The 20,336-nt window shown below is 42.8% G+C and overlaps 1 protein-coding gene across 4 annotated transcripts in view; it reads left to right on the top strand.

The window, feature by feature from the left end:
- Arhgef12 (Rho guanine nucleotide exchange factor 12) overlaps positions 1-20,336 on the top strand; it is a 126,112-nt gene that overhangs the window by 82,745 nt on the left and 23,031 nt on the right. For all 4 annotated transcript variants that reach the window (XM_039081856.2, NM_001013246.2, XM_063265873.1 and 1 more), the window contains 15 exons: positions 1,854-1,928; positions 3,707-3,799; positions 5,868-5,978; positions 6,289-6,387; positions 9,969-10,011; positions 10,293-10,398; positions 10,807-10,944; positions 11,523-11,555; positions 11,833-11,947; positions 12,749-12,854; positions 14,127-14,339; positions 17,103-17,235; positions 17,638-17,673; positions 18,186-18,340; positions 19,480-19,626. In XM_039081856.2, coding sequence (XP_038937784.1) covers positions 1,854-1,928; positions 3,707-3,799; positions 5,868-5,978; positions 6,289-6,387; positions 9,969-10,011; positions 10,293-10,398; positions 10,807-10,944; positions 11,523-11,555; positions 11,833-11,947; positions 12,749-12,854; positions 14,127-14,339; positions 17,103-17,235; positions 17,638-17,673; positions 18,186-18,340; positions 19,480-19,626 — 1,603 coding nt within the window. The remainder of the gene's footprint in view (positions 1-1,853; positions 1,929-3,706; positions 3,800-5,867; positions 5,979-6,288; positions 6,388-9,968; positions 10,012-10,292; positions 10,399-10,806; positions 10,945-11,522; positions 11,556-11,832; positions 11,948-12,748; positions 12,855-14,126; positions 14,340-17,102; positions 17,236-17,637; positions 17,674-18,185; positions 18,341-19,479; positions 19,627-20,336) is intronic.

The following is a 20,336-nucleotide window of genomic DNA, read 5'->3' as shown; positions in this document are numbered from 1 at the left end:
GGAACTTTAGTCTTATCAAACCTTATGAATTAATATTTTCCTAACACACAGTTTGATTACCCTAATTGTCTTAAAGGATTTTTTTTTTTTTTGCATTTTGCTTATTTGATTTGTTTTATGTTTCTGGGGAACAAACTCAGGACTACGATGTGAGACTCCCTCACTAGTACATCCCAGTCTTGGTTTCTTTATTTGAGTCAAGATTCAGGGGCAAAGTCTTTATAATATTTCTGACCACTCCCCTCCTTCCCTTCCTTTCTCTCTCCTTCCCTTCACTTCCCTCCTCTCTGCTCCCCTTTGATATTTTTTTGTTTGGAAAAAAAAAATCAGGTCATCTATCCAGTTAAACAGCCCACTTTCTGACTGTCTTTTCATGGTGTTGTGTAATTTTTCCCCTTATCTTTATTTCCTGAAATCTTAAAGTTAGATCTAGAATATTGATGAGATTAAGATTAAGGTTTGATAGTTATTGTTGGCAAGAATAATTCATGGGTAATACTGTACACGCCTCCTGTCATACTAGGAGGTGAGTGCTTGTGTAAGGTGTTAATGCCTGTTTTTTCCAATTCTCTATCAGTCTGTTATATAAGTCTTTTACATCCCTCTCCTGGTCAAAATGCCTAGATCCTTTGTTCAATTAGGGGTCTCAAAAGCATATTATAGTTTTGTCTCCTTTCTGTAATTTGTAGCTAGGAAGACTTCCCTTTACTGGCTGTTAGTTCACCATAAAATACAGCTTGCATAGGAAATGCAACATTGTGACATTTTTCCTGGGGACATTGTTTCTCTTCACTCCCTACAGAGAGGGCAGTGACAAACCAGAGATGGTTCCATCCAAGACCTGTTCAGTGAATCAGTTTATTGAGTCTGCTTACTGGACGATGGGTGACTCAGGCAGTTACATCACCAACAAAGCCTGCCCCTGCCTGCCTGTTGACTCGAGAAAGCTGCATTATTAGTCCTCCGAACAGCTTGCAAACGGCGACACCGCAGAGTCATGCCTGTGTCCCAGCAATTTGTTTTTTACTCATAATATCCTCACACAGAGGCTCCCGGAGTCCTGTAAATCCCTGCTGAGTTTCTTGAGCTGCCTTAGTGCTCTGCTGCCTCCAGGAGGGAGAGTTCTGTTTGAGAAAATGGTTGCATTACATGCACAATAAATATTTCTGATTGTTTTTTCTCAGAAAGTCTGTATTCTTTGTATGGTGCGCTTGTGTGCGCGTGCGCATATGCTTGTTTGTTTGTTTGTTTGAGACAGGGTTTCTCTGCTTAGTCCTGGCTGTCCTGGAACTCATTCTGTAGACCAGGCTACTTCTAACTCAGATCTGCCTGCCTCTGCCTCCCTAATGCTGGGAGAGTCTATATTCTTAAGAAACTCCAAGATGACCGATGAGGGGAGTGTGGGTGTTTGTTACATTTTTGAACTCATAGGTGCTAATGCAAGCCATCAGTTGTAATGTGAATAATTTGTTTTTTGTCCCTTGGAGGAGGGAAGCAATAGTTTGATAAGGTATAGGCTAAGAGAGGTGATAAAGATAGAGTTTATTGGAAATAACGAGTTTGAGGTATGCCGTATACCTGTTCACAGTTATGAAAAGGGGAAGGTGCCCTAGGCTGAGGCCTGGATGAAACAGTTTCATTGATTCTGTATTGTTTTCAGTGTGATATGGAAAAGCTGAGAGAATAAGTGACAAGAGGCAGGAATAAGAGTGGTGCCACTTATGATATAAGGGTATTTAGTTTTTAATACACATAGAAACAGAACTTTGCCCCTTGTACTCCGATTTCCCCCATTTTCATCTGGTGCTTACCACAATGAGTTAATGCCTGTGTGTGTGTTCTCTTTCCGTCAGAGCCCCAAGAGTAGCCTGAAGGAAAGGGTTTGTCTCGAGGACACCCCAGAGAGGACTGAAGGAGTTCAGGATGCTGTGAGTATGACGCCCATGCAGTGAGTGCCGTCCTTGCTTTAAAAGTGAGTCCAGTGTGACACAGGCTGGCAAGTGCTTCACAGCAAAGCTCTGTCCCCTGTGCCTTTCTTGTATTCACGATGTGCTTGGAGGATCTCATGCACTGTCTGGAGAGAGGGTGTGGGACAAAACAAAACCTGAATGAAATGAGTTTGTTAGAGGACTGTAGGAAAGGGTTGGAACAGGTAGTCCGTACCATTATTAGTGTGTTATTACAGCAGAATATGCCATAGCATCTCCCATTACCCTGCTCTCTTATTGTCTTTTTGAGATAGGGTTTTTCTGTGTAGCCCTGGCTGTCCTAGAACTTGTTCATATCCTGTCTCTGCCTCTCAAGTGCTGGATTAATGGCTTGCACCACCAGGGCCTGCATGTTTTCTGTTTTTACGAGTGGACTATTTTGACCTGTTCACATAAACAGAATCACATAATACTTTTCTTTGTGGCTGGCTTCTATCAAGTAGCATAATGTCTTCAAGTTTGTCCTTGTTGTAGCATGTGCCGGAATTTTCCTCCCTTTTAAGACTGATTAATACTCTTCTCCTTCCCCATACATATATTAAAGAACTCAATGTGCACATATTTGGTATTTTAAATACGTAAGAAATTTACACCTCCTCCATGTACGTATGTGTGTAGCACCACTGTGATGTTTCGGGTCTTCGAGTGTCTGCTTAGAGATGCAGTTGCTGAATTTTCATACTCTTGAATAAGATTAAAAAAAAAGTTTGTTGTTATGTGTGTGCACAGTGTGGAGTTGGTTCTATCTTTCCACTCAGGCCTCCAGACTGTGTGGCAATTGTGTTTACTGCTGAGTTCTCAGTGGCCCTGGCTCTACAAGCTCTTAGGAGAATGCGTTAGCATTATTTGCTATTTTAAGCGTTGGGCTGTTTCACCTGTTCATATCCCCATGTGCATGTGTGCAGAAGCCAGAAGCGTGGGCATCAGATCTCCTGGATGGTTGCCTACCACCGTGTGGGTACCGGAACCCAAATCAGGTCCCTTACAGAGCAGAAAGGCTCTTTAATTGCTGAGCCATCACTCTAGCCCTTTGATTTAATTTTTTAATGAATGTACTTAAAGTTTTATTGTAAGAGATTCAACAGAATTTTGTGATATTATCAACAGCAGTTTTGAGTAGTCAAAGACATCAAGTTACAAAGTAAAAATGTGATCATTGTTAGAATAAGTGACTGTTGCTTCATCTAGTTTTTAAAACTCTGAAAGCGTAAGATTAGAAAGAAAATAAAGCAATTTAAAAGGAGAAACAGACCAGGGATGGGGCACTAGGGCATTGGCAGAGTCTTGCCTAGCTGAATAAGGCCCTGTGTTTTAGTTTTAGCATCACACAACAGAAAAAGAACTGAAGCCGGTTTAATGTCCTTTCCTTACTAGGTGTGAGTATGTGTGAATGAATGAATGAATGAATGAGTGAATGAATGAATAAATAAATAAATAAATGAATAAATGAAGTATTAAAAATCTGATTCCTGTGAGCAAAGGTGGTTTATTAGTCTCAGGGAAACACACCCCCCACCCCACCCCCCACAAGAACACACACACACTTTACTGTTCTGAGAAACAGCCAATGCTCTTCTGGACATAGAGTTTGAATATTTGAGAACCAATATTTTGAAAATAAAGCAGGATTATAGACATCAACCACCATACCCAGTTCTGTAGTTGGCCTTCATTCTGTCCTTGTCTTTGAGCTCAGACCTTGTTTCCGTTGTTACCAGGACACACAGTCGCTGGTCGGCAGTCCCTCCACCCGTGGCGCCCCTCATATTATCGGAGCAGAGGATGATGATTTTGGTACTGAACACGAGCAGGTAAGGGCCCTTGCTGTCACAAACCAGACTCTCAGTTTCTAAGATGTCTGATTCGATAGCCATTCTTTGGACATTGATACAAAACTTGTTAAGGATGTGAGGCTGAGTCTGTAACCCAGCACCGTGGGCCGCCTTTAGCTTTGAACAGTAGGAACCAGCACTGCAGACTGCAGATGTGGGCTCGCTCCTGGGCACTGAGAATTTCATTTTATTGGGGTGGGATGTTACTGAATATGATACTTAAAAATAACGTTTACAAACCTTGGTCACTGACTGAAGGAATGTCGTTAGCCCAGTTCCTGCCTTTTTAACTTGTAGTCTTGCTAAATTCAGTGATTTTTCTTTAGGAACTTTTTTTTAGTATTAGAAAGATTTTTGAGGCATGGCCTTATGTAGCCCTAAAACTTGCCCAAAACTCTGTGTGGCCGAGGCTGACCTTGAACTTTTGTTTCCGTCATCTCTCAAGTGCTAGGATTACCGTTGTGTATCACCACTCTTAGGTTCTAATTTTTTAACTGAAGTTTTTGAAGCCCTTAGGAGGCAGGAGGATCATGAGTTTGAAGCTAACCTGTGGTGGCTACATTGTGAGATCCTGGCTTGCTTTAGTTTCAAAAACAAAAATAACAAAGAATACTTTTTGTAATTTTGTAATAAAACATTCATATTGTTTCTTAGCGATGTGTCTTTTGTTTTCTTCTTTCTACTTTATGTATTTCTTATTTCTTGTTCTTGACTGTGCTTTGCTGACTAGGACTCCCAGCATGAGTCAGTTTGGAGGAGCTCTTGTTTTATGCAGCCCTCTTATTCAAAAAACATTGAGTTTTCATTCTTAAGTATGTGACTGACAGCTGTTTTTGTAGATGTTCCTGATTAGGTTAAGAGTTACAAGCTAAAAAAAAAGATCCTAGCTTAATGGGAATTTTCTTTTCTCTTTCCTCCTTTAAATCTTAACTGAATGTTGAATTTTGTTGAATGACTTTGGGTGACTGGTTTTTCTGATTTACTCTTTTAATTGTATTGATTAATATTAGAGTATTGGATTGGTCTTGCATTACTAGGATGACCCCCAATCAGCTATGACAGATCAACACTTTAAATTTTATTCAGCATTTATTTAGTATATATGTGGATGTGTAAGTGTGTACTCACAGGTGCACACATGACACAGAGCACATGTGTAGGTCAGGGAAAACTTTTGAGGTGGTCTTACACCTTGTCTTGAGACAGAGTCTCTCTTCTCTGGTTTTGGTCAGCTCCCCACTCCCTGCCTCCCATCCAGCTGTAGGGTGCTGACCTTCTTACAGATGAGCGCCACCACACTTGGGGACTTTTAATTTTCATTTACTTTTTGTTTTATGTATGCAATGTTTGGGCTGAATATGTGTTTGTGTACTTTGTGTGTACCTAGTACTGCGGAGGCCAGAAGAGGGCTCCAGAGCCTCGGGAACTGGAGTTAACAGAGGGACCAAACCCAAGTCCTTTGCAAGAGCAACAAATGCTCTTAACTGCTGGGTCATCTCTAGTCCTCATATCTGAATTTTTACCAAAAAGAAAAAACAAACAAACAAACAAACAAACAAACAAACACAAACCCATAAGGACGCTAGTAAACCTGAAGCTTAGCACATGGGAGGCAGAGGCATGAGGACCATGAGTCTGTTAGCTTGGGCTACATGGTGAGTTCAGGCCAGCCAAGGGTATATGGCAAGACCAAAAACCAAACCAAGACAGGAACAGCAACAAACAGAAAAGCAAAATGAGAAACACTCCTCCACTAAAACAGAGACAGACAGGAACAGGAAGGGGCCAGCAGTGACACACCTTTCCAAAGCACTCTCCAGTATCTTTGTCCTCTACCAAGGCCACCTCCTCAAGTTCCCACCATTCTTCACTGCACCTCCAGTTGAGAGCTAAGCCCTGAGCCACAGCCTGTGGGGGACATTCCAGACGGAAACCATTACAGAAGGTCAATGTGGAATTCTGATGGCGTACAGTGTTCAGTTGGCCTCACAGTGCAGTTTTGATTCAGTTTTCAGAATTCCTGACAAGCAATCATTTTCTCTTCTAGATCAATGGACAGTGCAGCTGTTTCCAGAGCATTGAGTTGCTGAAGTCTCGCCCTGCCCACTTGGCTGTTTTCTTACACCATGTAGTCTCACAGTTTGACCCTGCAACATTGGTAATATATCTCACAGCTTACGTGACTGCGCATCCACATACTGATTCATATGCTGGAGAGCTTTTTATTTGAAAAACGAGGGGTTGGGGATTTGGCTCAGTGGTAGAGCGCTTGCCTAGTAAGCGCAAGGCCCTGGGTTCGGTCCCCAGCGCTGGAAAAAAAAAAAAAGAAAAGAAAAGAAAAGAATGAAAATCGAGTGGACAGGTTTATTTTCTAAACTTGTAAGGATAGGCGTTTCAAATGATATTAACTAAATTATTACCTTTTGTGTGTTTTCACTGTGTCTTTTCCGTTTCTTTCCCCACGACAGCTCTGTTATCTCTATTCAGACCTGTATAAGCAGACGAACTCCAAGGAGACTCGGCGGGTCTTCCTGGAGTTTCATCAGTTCTTCTTGGACCGATCTGCAGTAAGTAGTTGCCGAACTAATAATACTGGGTCTTTCTCTCCTTCCCTGCATTCATTCCCTTGCTGACCTTGACCTCTTGACCCCTAACCGTGCTGTCGAAGTGCATCATGCTTTTGGACATACATATTATATCTCAGTTCTTGATTGTACTTGACTGACTTAAAAATAATCTTTAAATTTAATTTTGGGTATATGAATTCTTACAATGCATTTTAGGGTATATATATATATGTATGTGTATATATATATATATATATATATATATATGAATATTTGGGAATTTATATGTGCACGATTAGATTGGGAAATGAAAACATATATAGATGATAGACATATGCATAGGATCCAAAGGGTGATACTGAATAATTGGATTCTGAGTGGCCCCTTTGGACGTTAGAAGTACAAGTTTAACTAAGAAGTGGTGGGAAAAGTTGCACGGTGAAATCAGTGAGTCTCAGTGCTTTGGTTTACCAGTGGGAGTGCTGGGGAAGTGGCCGAGTTGGTAGAGTGCTTACCACACAGGCATGAAGACCCAAGTTTGGGAAGACCCAAGTCTGGGAAGGCAGAGACAGGATCTCAGGGACTTGCTGTCCAGGAAGTCTAGCCAGTCGTTGAGCTTGAGGTTTGCTGAGGGATCCCATCACAAACAGTAAGGTGGCCAGTGGTGGAAGAAAATACTCCATTGTCTTCCAGCCTTCCCTCACAAGCTTCACATGTGTGTGTGCGTGTGCAAGCACAGGACATACACACACCACACATACTTGTTTAAATCTTTTAAGCTGAATTTTATCATGAGCTTTGCTGAGTAAGGGTAAATAATGGCCTCTAATGCTTCCTTAGATTATCCTATTGCTTGTCCCTTTCCCTTCACCTATTTTTGTTTGGTTTATCTTTAAAAATAAATTGTTTCCATAGTGTATGGGTGTGCATGCACACATCTGCACATACACATGTAGGCCGGAGACCAGCATCAGGTGTGTTCTCTGTTGTTTCCCACCTTGTTTTTTACTATAAGTAGCTTTTTTATTGGTGTGGTTGCGTGTACACTTGTGCTAAGATGTGAGTATGGAGGTCAGAGGGTGAAAGTTAGTTCTTCACCGTGTGGATCCCAGGGGTTGGATTCAGGTTTTAGGCTTGATAACAAATACCTTACCTGCCCTGGCCCTCCATGTTATTCTGTTGAGACCGGGTCTGTCACTGAATCTCAGCTCAGTGATTGACTTAGACTAGCTGTCCAGTGTGCTCCAGGGATCTTCCTGAGCCTCCCTCCCCATTGCTAGGTCACAGTCACAGACCACTGTGCCCTGCCTTTCTGTGGGTGCTGGGGACCCGAGTCAGGTCCTTGGCCCTTTGCAAAGGCCATGAATTCTATGTATCACTGAAAATGACCTTAAGCTCACTGTCTTGCCTCTACTTCCTAACTGCAGAGATTAAAGGCATGCACGACCGACCATATCTAGTTTTATGAGGTGCTTTATGAGGTGCTGGGATGACGCCCATAGCTTCCTAAGTGCTAAGCAAACACTGCCACATTGCCAGCCCTCGTCTCTTCCCACTTGTTCTCCTAGACGACTGCTTTAGACTCGAATCCCCCTCACTTCTCTCCACACTCCTCACCTGCAGGCTTTATTTTTTATTTCACTGATTTTCTATCTCTGTGTGTGTTTGTTGTCTGTGAGGGTAGTGTGTCAGTGACTATGGATGACAGAAGACACGATCAGGCCCAGCTGAACTCTGGTGCTCTGTAAGACCAGCTCATGCTCTTGACCACTGCGCCATCTCCAGCCCGGCTCTGGCCCTGCCGTTTTCTGGAAAGAGTGGAGCATGGAGAAAGAAACGAACTAGGTCCATCACCTGCTCCCTCACACTGCAGCTGCCCGCTGGCTGCCCCCATCTGTGTCAGCGGCAGCATCTTAGAAGAACCCATATCAATGTGTTGATTCTTCTTTCGTGTGACAAGTGAAAGCTATTTTCCCCACGGCCATACGTACATGAGTTAGTTTTGTGTGCTTTCTTTTTTTTTTTTAAAGATTTATTTTTATTTATTATATATCTAAGTACACCGTAGCTGTCTTCAGACACACCAGAAGAGGGCATCAGACCCCCCTACAGATGGTTGTGTGAGCCACCATGTGGTTGCTGGGAATTGAACTCATGACCTCTGGAAGAGCAGTTGGGTGCTTTTAACCACTGAGCCATCTCTCCAGCCCCTTGTGTGCTTTCTTTGTGGTGCTGGAATCCCATCCCTGTCTTGGTGAGCTGAGCAGAGCTGCGCTGTTGAGTTACGCTGCTCCCCACATGTACTCTTTTGCACTTCTGCTAGAAGAGTGTTTCTTTTTTCTGTTTCTCACATCTTTCCTTTGTCCATTTCCTTGAAATAGAGTCTTTTTAGCCCAGACAGTCCTTGGTCTTAAGATTTTCCTATCTGTGGTTCCCAAGTGTTGGGATTAGACGTGTATGAACATGTCACTCTTCTTAGGGGCCAGAGATGGCTTGCTCAGCGGTAAAGTGCTTGTTGTGCAAGTAGAAGTCCTTGAATTAGATGTTTGCACCCACATAAGAAGCCAGGCGTGGCTGTGCACACTTTTAATCCCAGCACTAGGAGGGAAAACAGGGAGAAAAGGATCCCAGGCTAACAGAGTCAGTGAGTACCAGGTTCAATGAGAAACCCTATCTCAAAAGAACAAGGTAGAGAGTGACAGAGGAAGCCAACATTGGCTTTGACATTGGCATGCGTGGGCAAGCGTACACACTAACACATGTGTGCACACATCACATATACACACCAAAACAAATTATGTAAGGGTCTCATAACATTTTAACACTGACTTATTTTCCAATTTAGAACTTTAGATCTTTATAAAAATTATTTAAATTTAGGAAATATATGACTTTAATAGGTGTACAGTATAAAATTAGTATAAGAACCAGAATATTTCCTCTGAATACAAAGTAAGTTTTTCTGTTAAGTCATGGGGTAAAGAGTATTGTAGTCTGATAATGACCAAAGTCTACATGTTTATGGGAGAGAAATCCTGGAGAGAAGTTGATCCTTAGTTCTACTGTAGGAACTGCAGATGACTACTAGAAATTTAAGACCCAAAAACTCAACATCACATCCAATACTTTTTCACTGAGAGAATACCACTGAGAGTTTTAAAAACTCACCTAGGAAAATTACTGAGGATCACATGGTCTTGGGCATCTCGGATTCAGATATGAAAATCATGCTCACGTGAGTCAGGTTTTCATATGTAATATACGTAGAACTTAGGTTTACTTTTATTATTTCAAGTAATGCATACCTGATTATATTGACCAGAGTTTCTAGTAAGCTAATGTCAGCTATTTATGAGGAGTGATAATTATTCTGCTGCCCAGTAGAATGACTAGTAATTCCTTCAGAGCAGAACTCTGGGGAAAGAGTTTGTTTCCATGTCTGAGCAATAGACCAGTCCAGGGCTGTGACACGTGGGTGAGCAAGAAAGGCTGGATGATGAGACACCTTTAGGAAAACGTCCGTGTTCTTCACTCCGTCCCAGAAGTCTGCCGCAGGTTTAACTTTCTCCGCATTGTTTCAGCACCTGAGAGTTTCCGTCCCCGAGGAAATCTCTGTGGATCTAGGTAAGTCCGAAGCGCCCATGTCCCTGGAGATCAACGTCTCCATTGAAATGTGGCTCCCCTCAGTTCTGCTGTTCTGTGTTAGTTTAGTCAGGGCCACTTTAATCCTGTGAGTCACAGCTGAAAGAGGGTCTAATACATTGGAGGGGTGAGGTCTGGATTCTGACCGGAATCCAGTTCTCTGCGGTAGTAAGTTCAGCGTGTACTGTGTGATGTCACTGTGTTGCCAGTGTCAGTCACATAGACCACAACTTCAGATCACTTAATCCCCTTTCTTTATGTAGAAAAGAGAAGACCCGAGCTCATTCCTGAGGATCTGCATCGCCATTACATTCAAACAATGCAGGAGAGGGTTCACCCTGAAGTTCAGAGGCACTTGGAGGATTTTCGGTAAGTTTGGTGTTAGGGAAATTTGGTTTGCTCATTGTGAGTTTTTGTCTTATTTTTTTTAATAGGAAAAAGCTACATATGAAATATTTCACTCATCACTATGTAAATCATGTGGCCTTAGCTCTGTTATTAAGCGTACTGGGTATCTGAAGTCAGAGGGTGGTTGAGAAGCCATAGTCTCCATTCACGCCCCTTTAGCACGGGGCAGCTCAGTGCGGCCTCTGCTGAGTGTGCTCTTTCCAGAAATGTGTCAGAACATTGACCACCACTAGACCCCTGGCTTGCTGGGTCAAAGTAGGAAACAGGACGTCCTGCCTGTCCATAGTCAATTGTACGTAGGACTGTCTAGACGTCTAGCGGGAGATAGCCTGCTCTCTGCTGAGATATTTTTTTCCCTAATTCTTTTAGACAGAAACGCAGCATGGGACTGACCTTGGCTGAGAGTGAGCTGACCAAACTTGATGCAGAGAGAGACAAGGACCGGGGAACTCTGGAGAAGGAGCGAGCATGTGCGGAACAGATCGTTACCAAAATTGAAGAAGTATTGTAAGTAGGAGCCGCGTGCAGAAATGCTTCTTTTGCTTGGAGCACTTTTTAAGCAGATTTGGCAGATCAGTCAGATTGTACATGTAGAATTATTCATCACGACACTCAGAAACAGTTTTTTCCTGTTAGTTTAAAGTTCTTGCCTTCTCCTTTCTGAGTGTTGGTTAATGAGTAACTCCAAAAGTTATAATCAGTGATAAGCATTAGGTGAACACTTTCACTGCTGGATTTATAGGCCTTGGGCAATACTTGCTGCTATAAAACACGTTCACCTAATGACAGGGCTGTGTAATGTTGGGGACCCTTTGTGGAGTAGAGTTCTTTGAGTATTTTATTCTGGATGTAGACAGGACCCAAAACACTTAGTTCTTTTCTGTTGTTTCAGGTGTCTGAGCTTACATAGTAGATCTCTGACTGAATGAGTGTGTTTCTTTGATCTTTTGTAATGGTACCTTCAACTGAACCCAGGGCCTTGCACCATGTGACTTACAGATAGATCACTTCCAAATGTACCACAGACTTATAGATAGACCATCTCCAATTGTATGTATCTCATCTTAAAATATTTTTATTTTTAGGATGACTGCTCAGGCTGTAGAAGAAGAAAGGAGGTAATACAATGCTCCCTACTCCATCCAGAGCCCTATTTTCTATCTGTTCTAAGTTTCTTTTAACTTCATATGTAGGCTGTCAGCTCCCTCTGGTGGCCTGTTTTTTATTTGACTCATAACTCTAGTATCCTGTGAATAGGGTTGGTTGTGTACAGTTTTTTTAATGTCTGCCTTGATTTATTTTCATCATTGGGCCTCTAAAAATCATTTCGTCTCTTTATTCTGACCAACCTCCCCAGATAGAAAATCTTACTTTATTTAATCATTTCTCCTCCAGTTCCACCATGCAGTATGTAATTCTCATGTATATGAAGCATTTGGGAGTAAAAGTGAAAGAACCTCGAAACTTGGAGCACAAGCGGGGTCGGATCGGCTTCCTTCCGAAGATCAAGGTGTGTGACTGGGGTGGTCATAGAGGGGCCGCCATGACATTCCCCACATTTGCAAACAGTATTTTCCTTCCCAGCATTTACTAAGCCAGCACATTAGCACTGAGCATCATGATGGGCCTAACTTGGTCTCTCTTACCAAGACACTAAACATCTAGTGAGAAATCCACACATAGAAAAGTAGGTAATGTGAATGGTTTATATTCCTGCCGTCTGCAAATCAGTGCCTTAGACTTCCACTTCAGGGTGCCTGTGCCAGTAATCATTAGGTTTTATTTAATGTTTGTTAGAGTATAAAGGGACTGTATATCCCTCATTACTACGTCCCTAGATTTTAGCCCGGGCCTTCACATGCTATGAAAGTGCTGATGGATGAGTGAATGGTGTAAAACAGTTTCTTGACAAATAGGTAAATATTTGTCAACAAGCTTCTGGTAAAATTGGCCTTTTAGTTTCTAAGAGTATGTTTTCTGTTGAAAGCTGAGCATGGTAGTGCACAGCACTTGGGAGCTACAAGCAGGAAGATCCAGAGCTCAAGGTCACCCTTGTCTATACAAGTGGGTTTAAGGCAAGCCAGGACAACATCAGGTGTGCTGTCTTGACACCAAAAATGCAAAGATAAAAACCATGGCATGCAGAGTTGAGGCTCACACACAGCTTGGCTCTGTGGGTGCCATGGTTCTTTTATGTATATTCCCCAGTTCCTTTCAGCTGGCCATTAGAATAGCATTGCTGTATTTGAAAGCAACAGCAGACCTACTGTGTGATGTCTCTTATCTCACTATAACTGTACCTTGAATTTAGCAAAGCATGAAGAAAGATAGAGAGGGGGAAGAAAAAGGGAAGCGAAGAGGATTCCCCAGCATTTTGGGACCCCCAAGAAGACCAAGCCGCCATGACAACAGTGCAAGTATGTTGAAGCTTGAGGTGCTGTTCCTTGCTGCCTTTCCTCAGAAGCTTGTTAGGTCAGGGATGCGTCGCTGGAGGCAGCCACCCTGCAGCGGACGTTGATGCTGCACTGCTTTGTTCCCCCAGTGCTGTTGAACAGAGCGCACCTCCGATGCTGTATTAACTGTTGTGCACGTCTTCATCATACGCCTGTCATGGCCTCCTGTCTCTGACTTTATGCATGCCTGTTTATGTTTGCTCAGTTAAAAAAAAGCTTTGGGCCAGGGAGCTAGCTCAGTTGTTAAAGCTCTTAGAAGAGATATTCAATTGTAGAACCCATGTTGAGGGGGAAAATGCCTGATGTGGTAGCTTGAATCTAGGAAGCCAGAGACTGGTGGGTCCTGGCCTGCCAGCCCGACCTGTTATCAAGTTCCAGGTGAGCAGGGACTGTGTCTTAAAAAAGGTGTGGACTTTGAGGAATGGAAAGGTACTCAGAGTTGTCTCCTTCAGAACCGCATGTGCACATGCAAGCACACACACACCCCTACCCATCCACCCTGTGTGGTAATCACTCCACCATGATTGTACTCACTGTGATTTACTCTCTCTGTACTTCAGTGGTTTCCATGTATCCACTGTGCTCTTTCTGATATCCTGCCACATCCATAGCAGAGAGAGATGAGACCACCACACAGGGTGGCAGCAGAGATGGATGTGGTCCCGTGGGAAGGCAGCCAGCCTGTGCTGTACCTCTCACCTCAGATTCTGGCGTGCTGGGGGACAGTTGGGTTGGAGAGCAGTGATGCTGTGTCTCCAGGACGTGAAGAGTCCTCGTGCAAGTGCCAGGGAATCTCCAGAGAAGGAGAAGGTGCACTTAGATTCGGGCTGCACAGAGCCATGTGAGGATGTGGATGGTAGCAGAGGGGATGGCCTGAAAGAGCCTGATGCGAGCAAGAGTAAGGAGCAGGACAGTCTTTGGTACGGTGGTGAATGGTGAATACACAGGAAAAGTGGAGAGGCTGTCACTGACAGATAAAGGCTGCATCTTTGTTTTTTAAGACAAAACTCCCCCAGCATTCCCTCTGCCTTCACTGCCGCTGCTCTCTCCAGCGTCTCTTACGTTCTTTCTTCTCCTGCTCTGTCTCTCTTAACTTTCCTTATCTGCTCTCTCCTTTCTTCCCCCCGTTTCTTGCTTTGTGTAATAACTATAGACTCCCAGGTATTTCTGCCCACCCCTTTCGCTCGTCTGCAGCCACTGTGCAGCACACGCTCCTGACCTTTGCTTTCTGTGCAGTTGGCAGGGCCATGGAGATACAGAAGCTTCGCCACCCGAAGCACTTGTCCGCACCCTCATCTATGAGTCCTGAGCTTCAGGACCCTGCTAAGTTGCGCCAGAGTGGAGTAGCCAATGAAGGAACAGACACTGGATATCTGCCTGCCAGTTCCATGTCCTCTGCCACCTCAGGGGCTGCTCTTTCCCAAGAGGGAGGGAGAGAGAATGACACAGGTGAGCCATAAGATTTTAATCGGAAGTGAATCCCAGTTTAGTTTGATTTAAATATTTTAGTATTTTGCAGTTCACAATGCATATATGCTAAATGATAGTTTTTTTATTTTCCTAAAAACCAAAACTCCAAACCACTCCCTGAACTCTTGAGGTGTTAACTATGCACAGATTCCTGCCATTTGAAGCTCATAAGATGCACAAGGAAAGTCGCAAAACTAAAAATTCACATTGGAGCCACTGGGTATGGTAATACAGCCAGAGTCATCTCCGAGACCCAGAAGCAGAGGGATGGAAGGTTCAAGGCCACCCAGGCACACACAGGGAGACTGTTCATAAATAAGAAAAGACCCAATACCAGAAAAGTTGGGGATTTTTTTCATTCCAGGAAAGAAAGATAAGAGGGACTGAGGGAACTGGCAACTTAATTGTTCTGTTTTCTAAAGGAAGCAGAGTTGGGGCTTAATAAAAACACTTGATACAGACTTCAGGGATAGCAAAGAAAGATGCTCAGAAAGGAAAATACTGCAAGTGCAGGGTGCCTTGGGTTGTGTGTCGCCTAGCTGACCGGGTGTATCCTCCACCACATGAGTTCCAGGATCAAACTCAGGTCATCAGGGTGACACCTTTGATCATGTCAGGCCCCAATAAGTTTTAGAGAAGACCTATAAACCTGAGACGCTGGGGGTTTTTAAACATTAATGATAATTCGGCAACAAGAAGATGTCAAATATTTGGACCAGAACTGTTTCCAGCCAAGTCAGCTGAACATTTCCATCTTAAATATGCAGTCAGTCCTCATTCCTGGAAAACAGCTGCTCCTCAGAGTTAAGACCTGAGGCGACACACAGCTCCAAACATTTGACAATGACATAAAGAGACTCTGAAGAGAAAAGCCATCCCTAGAGGAACAGCCTAATTCTGAGGATGCATAAGAAATTTAAAATGCCTCTAACGTCGTACACCTGGGAACATTAAAGACACGATAAAGAATAGGATCCCATAAAAATATTTCAGAGAAAACTTTAATTAAAAGTTAAGTATAGAGTAAGTAGTAGAGTAATTGTTGTTATTAATTGTTGTGTAATAGTCACTTCAGGTTTAGTGGCATATGCAGAAAGTGTTCTCATCTGTTCCTGAGTGAAGAACTTCTATCTGCTTGGCTAAGTGGTTCTAACTTGGTCTCTCAGGAGAGTAGGAAACATTCTCCTCCATGCCACTCAGATGAAGCCTCAACTCAGAGCCACGAGGACTCTTTCAAGAGTTGCTCTAATGTTCCAGGACACCATAGCTGAGTCCTTAGAGTGATGTAAAGGAGGGGACGAGGGCAGAGTTCTGCTGTCACCTCAGCCAGTTAGAGGCAGGTCACCAAGTCATCCATACTTCAGGGGAGACGATCAGAGTCCATTCTGAAGGAGAATTAGCAAGTTTGTTAACTTGTCTTTAAACCACTACAGTTGCTAAAGGAAACGGAAACAAGTGGCCTGCTCATGGAGCGGCTGATGGAGTTCTTTTTAGAGTAATAAGCACCTGTTTTAAGTGGCCAAGGAGTTGCATAACTGGGGACAGTAAGAAAGAAAGTATTCAGACCAGCACACTTCCTAACCCGATAGGAGCAGTCTGCATATATGCTGCAGGATGTATTCGACAGTATGTATAAGGTCACAGTAATGAAAATATATTCAATTGGTTTTCAGGCATTTAAAATCATCCTGCTAGGTAAAGTATAAAATAGATACCTATTTGATTGAGACCACACATGAGAAAGGTAAGAAGAACAGGAGAAGGAAATACATGGACATTAAATCCCTAGCCTGACATACAAGAGAGTTAACATTCTCCTTGATGTAGTAAAATGGAACCATATTTGGATTTCTGTAATGCCTCATAACCCAACCAGTAATGGCATAACTATTAGACATTGGCAGGGACAGAGAGTGAGCAGAATCCCTAGAGAAAGAGATACAGATGATAGGCAGAAGTTTTATTTGGAATTGATCCATCCTAGCAGCTGCTTTTAGAAATGAGAAAGGAGGAGGCTCCTCATCACAAGACACAGTGCCTGTCTTGCCGTTTCTTAAAAGTTAATTTTCATAATTTATTTATGTGCACCTTGCATATTGACCCTCTCACTCCTTACCTCTCTCCATCCTGCCTCCACTCACCACACCTCTCTTCATGTTTAGTCATTTTGTTTTGTGACTCACTGGGATCCATCTGTGTGACCTTGGGTTCAGACCTGTCTTTGGAGCCTAGGGCCCTCAGCAGAGAATACACAACTAAAGACAGATTCCACCTCTTCCCAAACCTGTGCGTAGGCAGCAGTTCAGAGGTAGTGGGTGTGTGTGGAATTCAAGGAACTTGTAGAAGTTGGAATTCTGCTTCACTCAAGTCTGCTTCAGACTCAGGCTTTAGGCTTGTGCAAGCCCTTAACCTGCCATACCAGCTCAGCACCTCTAACGTTACTTTTTAAGGGAATACTTTAAAAATGATTTTCTTGTCAGGTATAGGGTGGTGAGTGCTTTTAATCCCATCTCTCAGGATGTGGAAGGTAGCAGATCTCTGGGAATTTAAGGCCAGCCAGGGGCTCCATAGTGTCTCAAAAAAAAGGAAAGAAAGAAAAGAAAAGTGTGTTCAAGTGCACTGAGAGTTTTATATACTGAATTTTCTATTCTAAACTACAGTTCTGGGAATTGGTTAGGTTCTTGGTTATTGCTCTGCTGTTTTATTTTAAACAGTTAGTGACTCTGGCATTTGTCACCTTAGGAGCAAAACAAGTTGGAGACGCGGTGGCACCTGGAGACTGCTTGGATAGCATACCTCGAGTCCCCAATACTGTTTTTGACTTCCCCCCGCCTCTGCTAGATCAAGTGCAGGAGGAGGAATGTGAAGTGGAGAGGTAATTCATAGAGCGTTGTGCATTAAGTTCTTTGACCTTTCACCTTTAATATATGGCAGCATTTTCTTTTATAATGCTTTGATAGCAGTCTGGTTGGTAGTAAATGTTAAATCCTACTGAAATTTTTTGTTATGTTAAATAACTTCTGTATCTTGGGTATATCTATCTTTTTATTTGTTATTTGTTTGTTTGTTTGTTTGAGACAGGGTTTCTTTGTGTACCCTGGCTATCCTGGTACTTGCTCTGTAGACCAGGCTGGCCTCAAAGTGACAAACTCAAATCCACTTGCCTCTGCCTCCTGAGTGCTGGGATTAAAGACATGTGCTGCCACTAGCTGGCTGGGTCTGTCTTTCTTGGTCTCTGTTTTGCTGTCCTGTGATTCCTTATTCTCTATTGTTTTAGGGTGGCAGAACATGGAACCCCAAAACCCTTTCGAAAGTAAGTAAATCTTAAGTAGCTTTCATGTAAATAGAGCCTCTCCCCTATAAAGCCCAATTGTACAGGAAAGAAACCCTATTCATAGTCTGTAAGTATAAAGGGAAGCTCTCAGTAAATTCAGACCATCCGACAAGCAAACACACAGGAAGATGCCATTTCCTAGGAGAGCAGAGTGTCTTAGGCTCGCTGTTGGATCGGATGCAGAAACCTACCTGGTTTACAATAAATGTATGCTCATGAGGATGGGGTGAGAGCTCAGCTGTTAAAGTGTGAGGACCTCAGTTCAGATGGTGAAGACCCATGAAAGAAGCCAGACCTGACAAGACTGTCAAAAGGAATAAGGCGAAGGACAGTCAAGGAAGACACCCGAAGCCAGCCTCTGGCCTCCACATGCATGTGCACACTTACATACGTGCATCCATATACACATGACATACACAGAAGATGTGTGGTTCTCCGTTGTCCCCCTGAAGCCCCCAGCAGAATTTCACATTTGTTTGTGGATTTATTAGGTTTGACAGCATCGCCTTTGGAGAAAGTCAGAGTGAGGACGAGCAGTTTGAAAATGACCTGGAAACAGATCCACCCAACTGGCAGCAGCTCGTTAGCAGAGAAGTGCTACTGGGACTGAAACCCTCCGAGATCAAGAGACAGGAAGTGATTAATGGTGAGTTTAATCAATCAATTGTTGGCCCTATAGGTTGAGATTTACAAGCAAATCTCTCAACTTGGAATTTGTTTTGTTTTCTATTGGCCTTTTGTTTTAAACAAAGACAAAATTAAACTAGATAGGTTATTTTCGAGCCTTTAAATAGAAACAGTGCACGTGATGGTACAGTCTGCATCTAGCTTTCAGGATTCTGAGGATCCATAGCATCATAGGTATGGAATTTGGTTAAAGTCAGTGAGACACTTTAAGGCCATGCTGTAGGCATAGATTATCAAGAGTGAGCTAAACTTAAGGGGACTAGCTGAGCAACAGGAAACACGTGATGAGAGCACAGGTGGAATGAGGTCACCCACATACATGTCACAGCCAGTATTGAGGGGTCAACGCAGGAGCTCAGCGCAGTCGGCCCCATCACACTCCAGTGGAGCACAGAGGGTAAGGCTCCTATGCCCTTCCTCGTTTGCTCATCTAACCTTCTACTGCCCTGTACAGTCCCAGACCCCTGCCTAGGGAATAGTGCTGCCCATGATGTGTGGGGTCCTACAGTAGGTCTGTTAATGGGACAGCCCCACCCCAGATGTGCCCATAGACCAACCTGTTACAGGCACTTACTCAACTGAGACTCTTTCCCCAGGTGATTCTAAGTTGTGGCAAGTTGACATCACAGTTACCCTAACATGTACGTAACAAATATGTGACATGTATGCTGTACCCTCTGCTATCACTATGACTTGATTTCAATAAATATCTATTTTTGATGACAATGAGATTTAGTAAAGTTACAGAATGACTCCAGAAATGAGGTTTTATGGGCAAATACAGAAAATTAAATCTATTACTTTGGAAGAGTGCTTAAGGCTATCTGTTATTAGATTCTACTGTATTCTGGTGTTATAAGTTCATACTGTAAATGAGTTTGGAAGTATCTGTTAATTAACTTTCTAATATAAAATACTTTTGAATGATACTTTAAATTATTCTGCTGTGTAGGAAAATTTCATGGGTCAGTTTGATTCTTAGAGATATACCATCCTTTCTAAACATTAAATTTATTACATAATGCATTTGCTACCTAATGACAATGGGAGACTATATCTGGTCCCATGGAATGAGTCCTTTCCCCCTCCTCTGCCTAGAATTGTTCTACACTGAGAGAGCGCATGTCCGAACACTGAAGGTTCTTGACCAAGTATTCTATCAGCGAGTGTCCAGGGAAGGGATTCTATCACCTTCCGAGCTGCGCAAGATTTTTTCAAACTTGGAGGATATCCTTCAACTTCATGGTAAGAGAAGTTGTGTCTGCATTTCTAGTAGAGAAAAGACTCTGACTGTGTAAGAGCACCTCTGTGACAGTACAAATAGTTGAGAACCTAACGAGTTCATTGTGTATCCAGCAAAGAAAGATGATTGGGTCTTTGACTAATATTTTCTCTATAATGCTATACAAGTCTTAACTTTTTGTATACAAGTGGGCTTTTGTATACATATGGGCTTTTCTGATCTTAAGTTAGTACTTAAAATGAAAAACATGAATAATGAAAATTACCCTTGATAATATCAATTACTATATGCATGTATGTATGTAGTTTTCAAATATATGTCGCATGTAAAAATATTTATAAATAGTAAAATTAAATGAATGGTCGGATGATTCCCATCAGTTTTACGGTTTTGTGCCCAGGGCACGTTTGCTGTGTCTTGCTCCAGGTGACTCCCCTGGACTTCTGAGGCAATGTGAGATGTTCTTCTCCCTGTAAGCCGCTGTCCTCTCTGTGACCTTCATTTTCAGTCTTTCTTGATCAAAGGAGGTATCAGTTTGCCAACCAAAGCAATTCTTTTTGTGGCAATTCAGATTTCATTGACATTCAGTGTGTTGTTTATGTCCAGAGTCTTTCTGAGCTGGGCTACAGAGTGAAACCTTAAGGGCGAATTCATATTTACCCACACTACGGTCAGCGTGCTAGTTCCTAAAAACAGAGCTTAAGATGTTAGG

This window comes from Rattus norvegicus, chromosome 8 (genome assembly GCF_036323735.1).
Source record: "Rattus norvegicus strain BN/NHsdMcwi chromosome 8, GRCr8, whole genome shotgun sequence".
Taxonomy (NCBI): domain Eukaryota; kingdom Metazoa; phylum Chordata; class Mammalia; order Rodentia; family Muridae; genus Rattus; species Rattus norvegicus.
The sequence above is the reverse complement of the archived record's forward strand: the minus strand, read 5'-3'. Positions and strand labels throughout refer to the sequence as shown.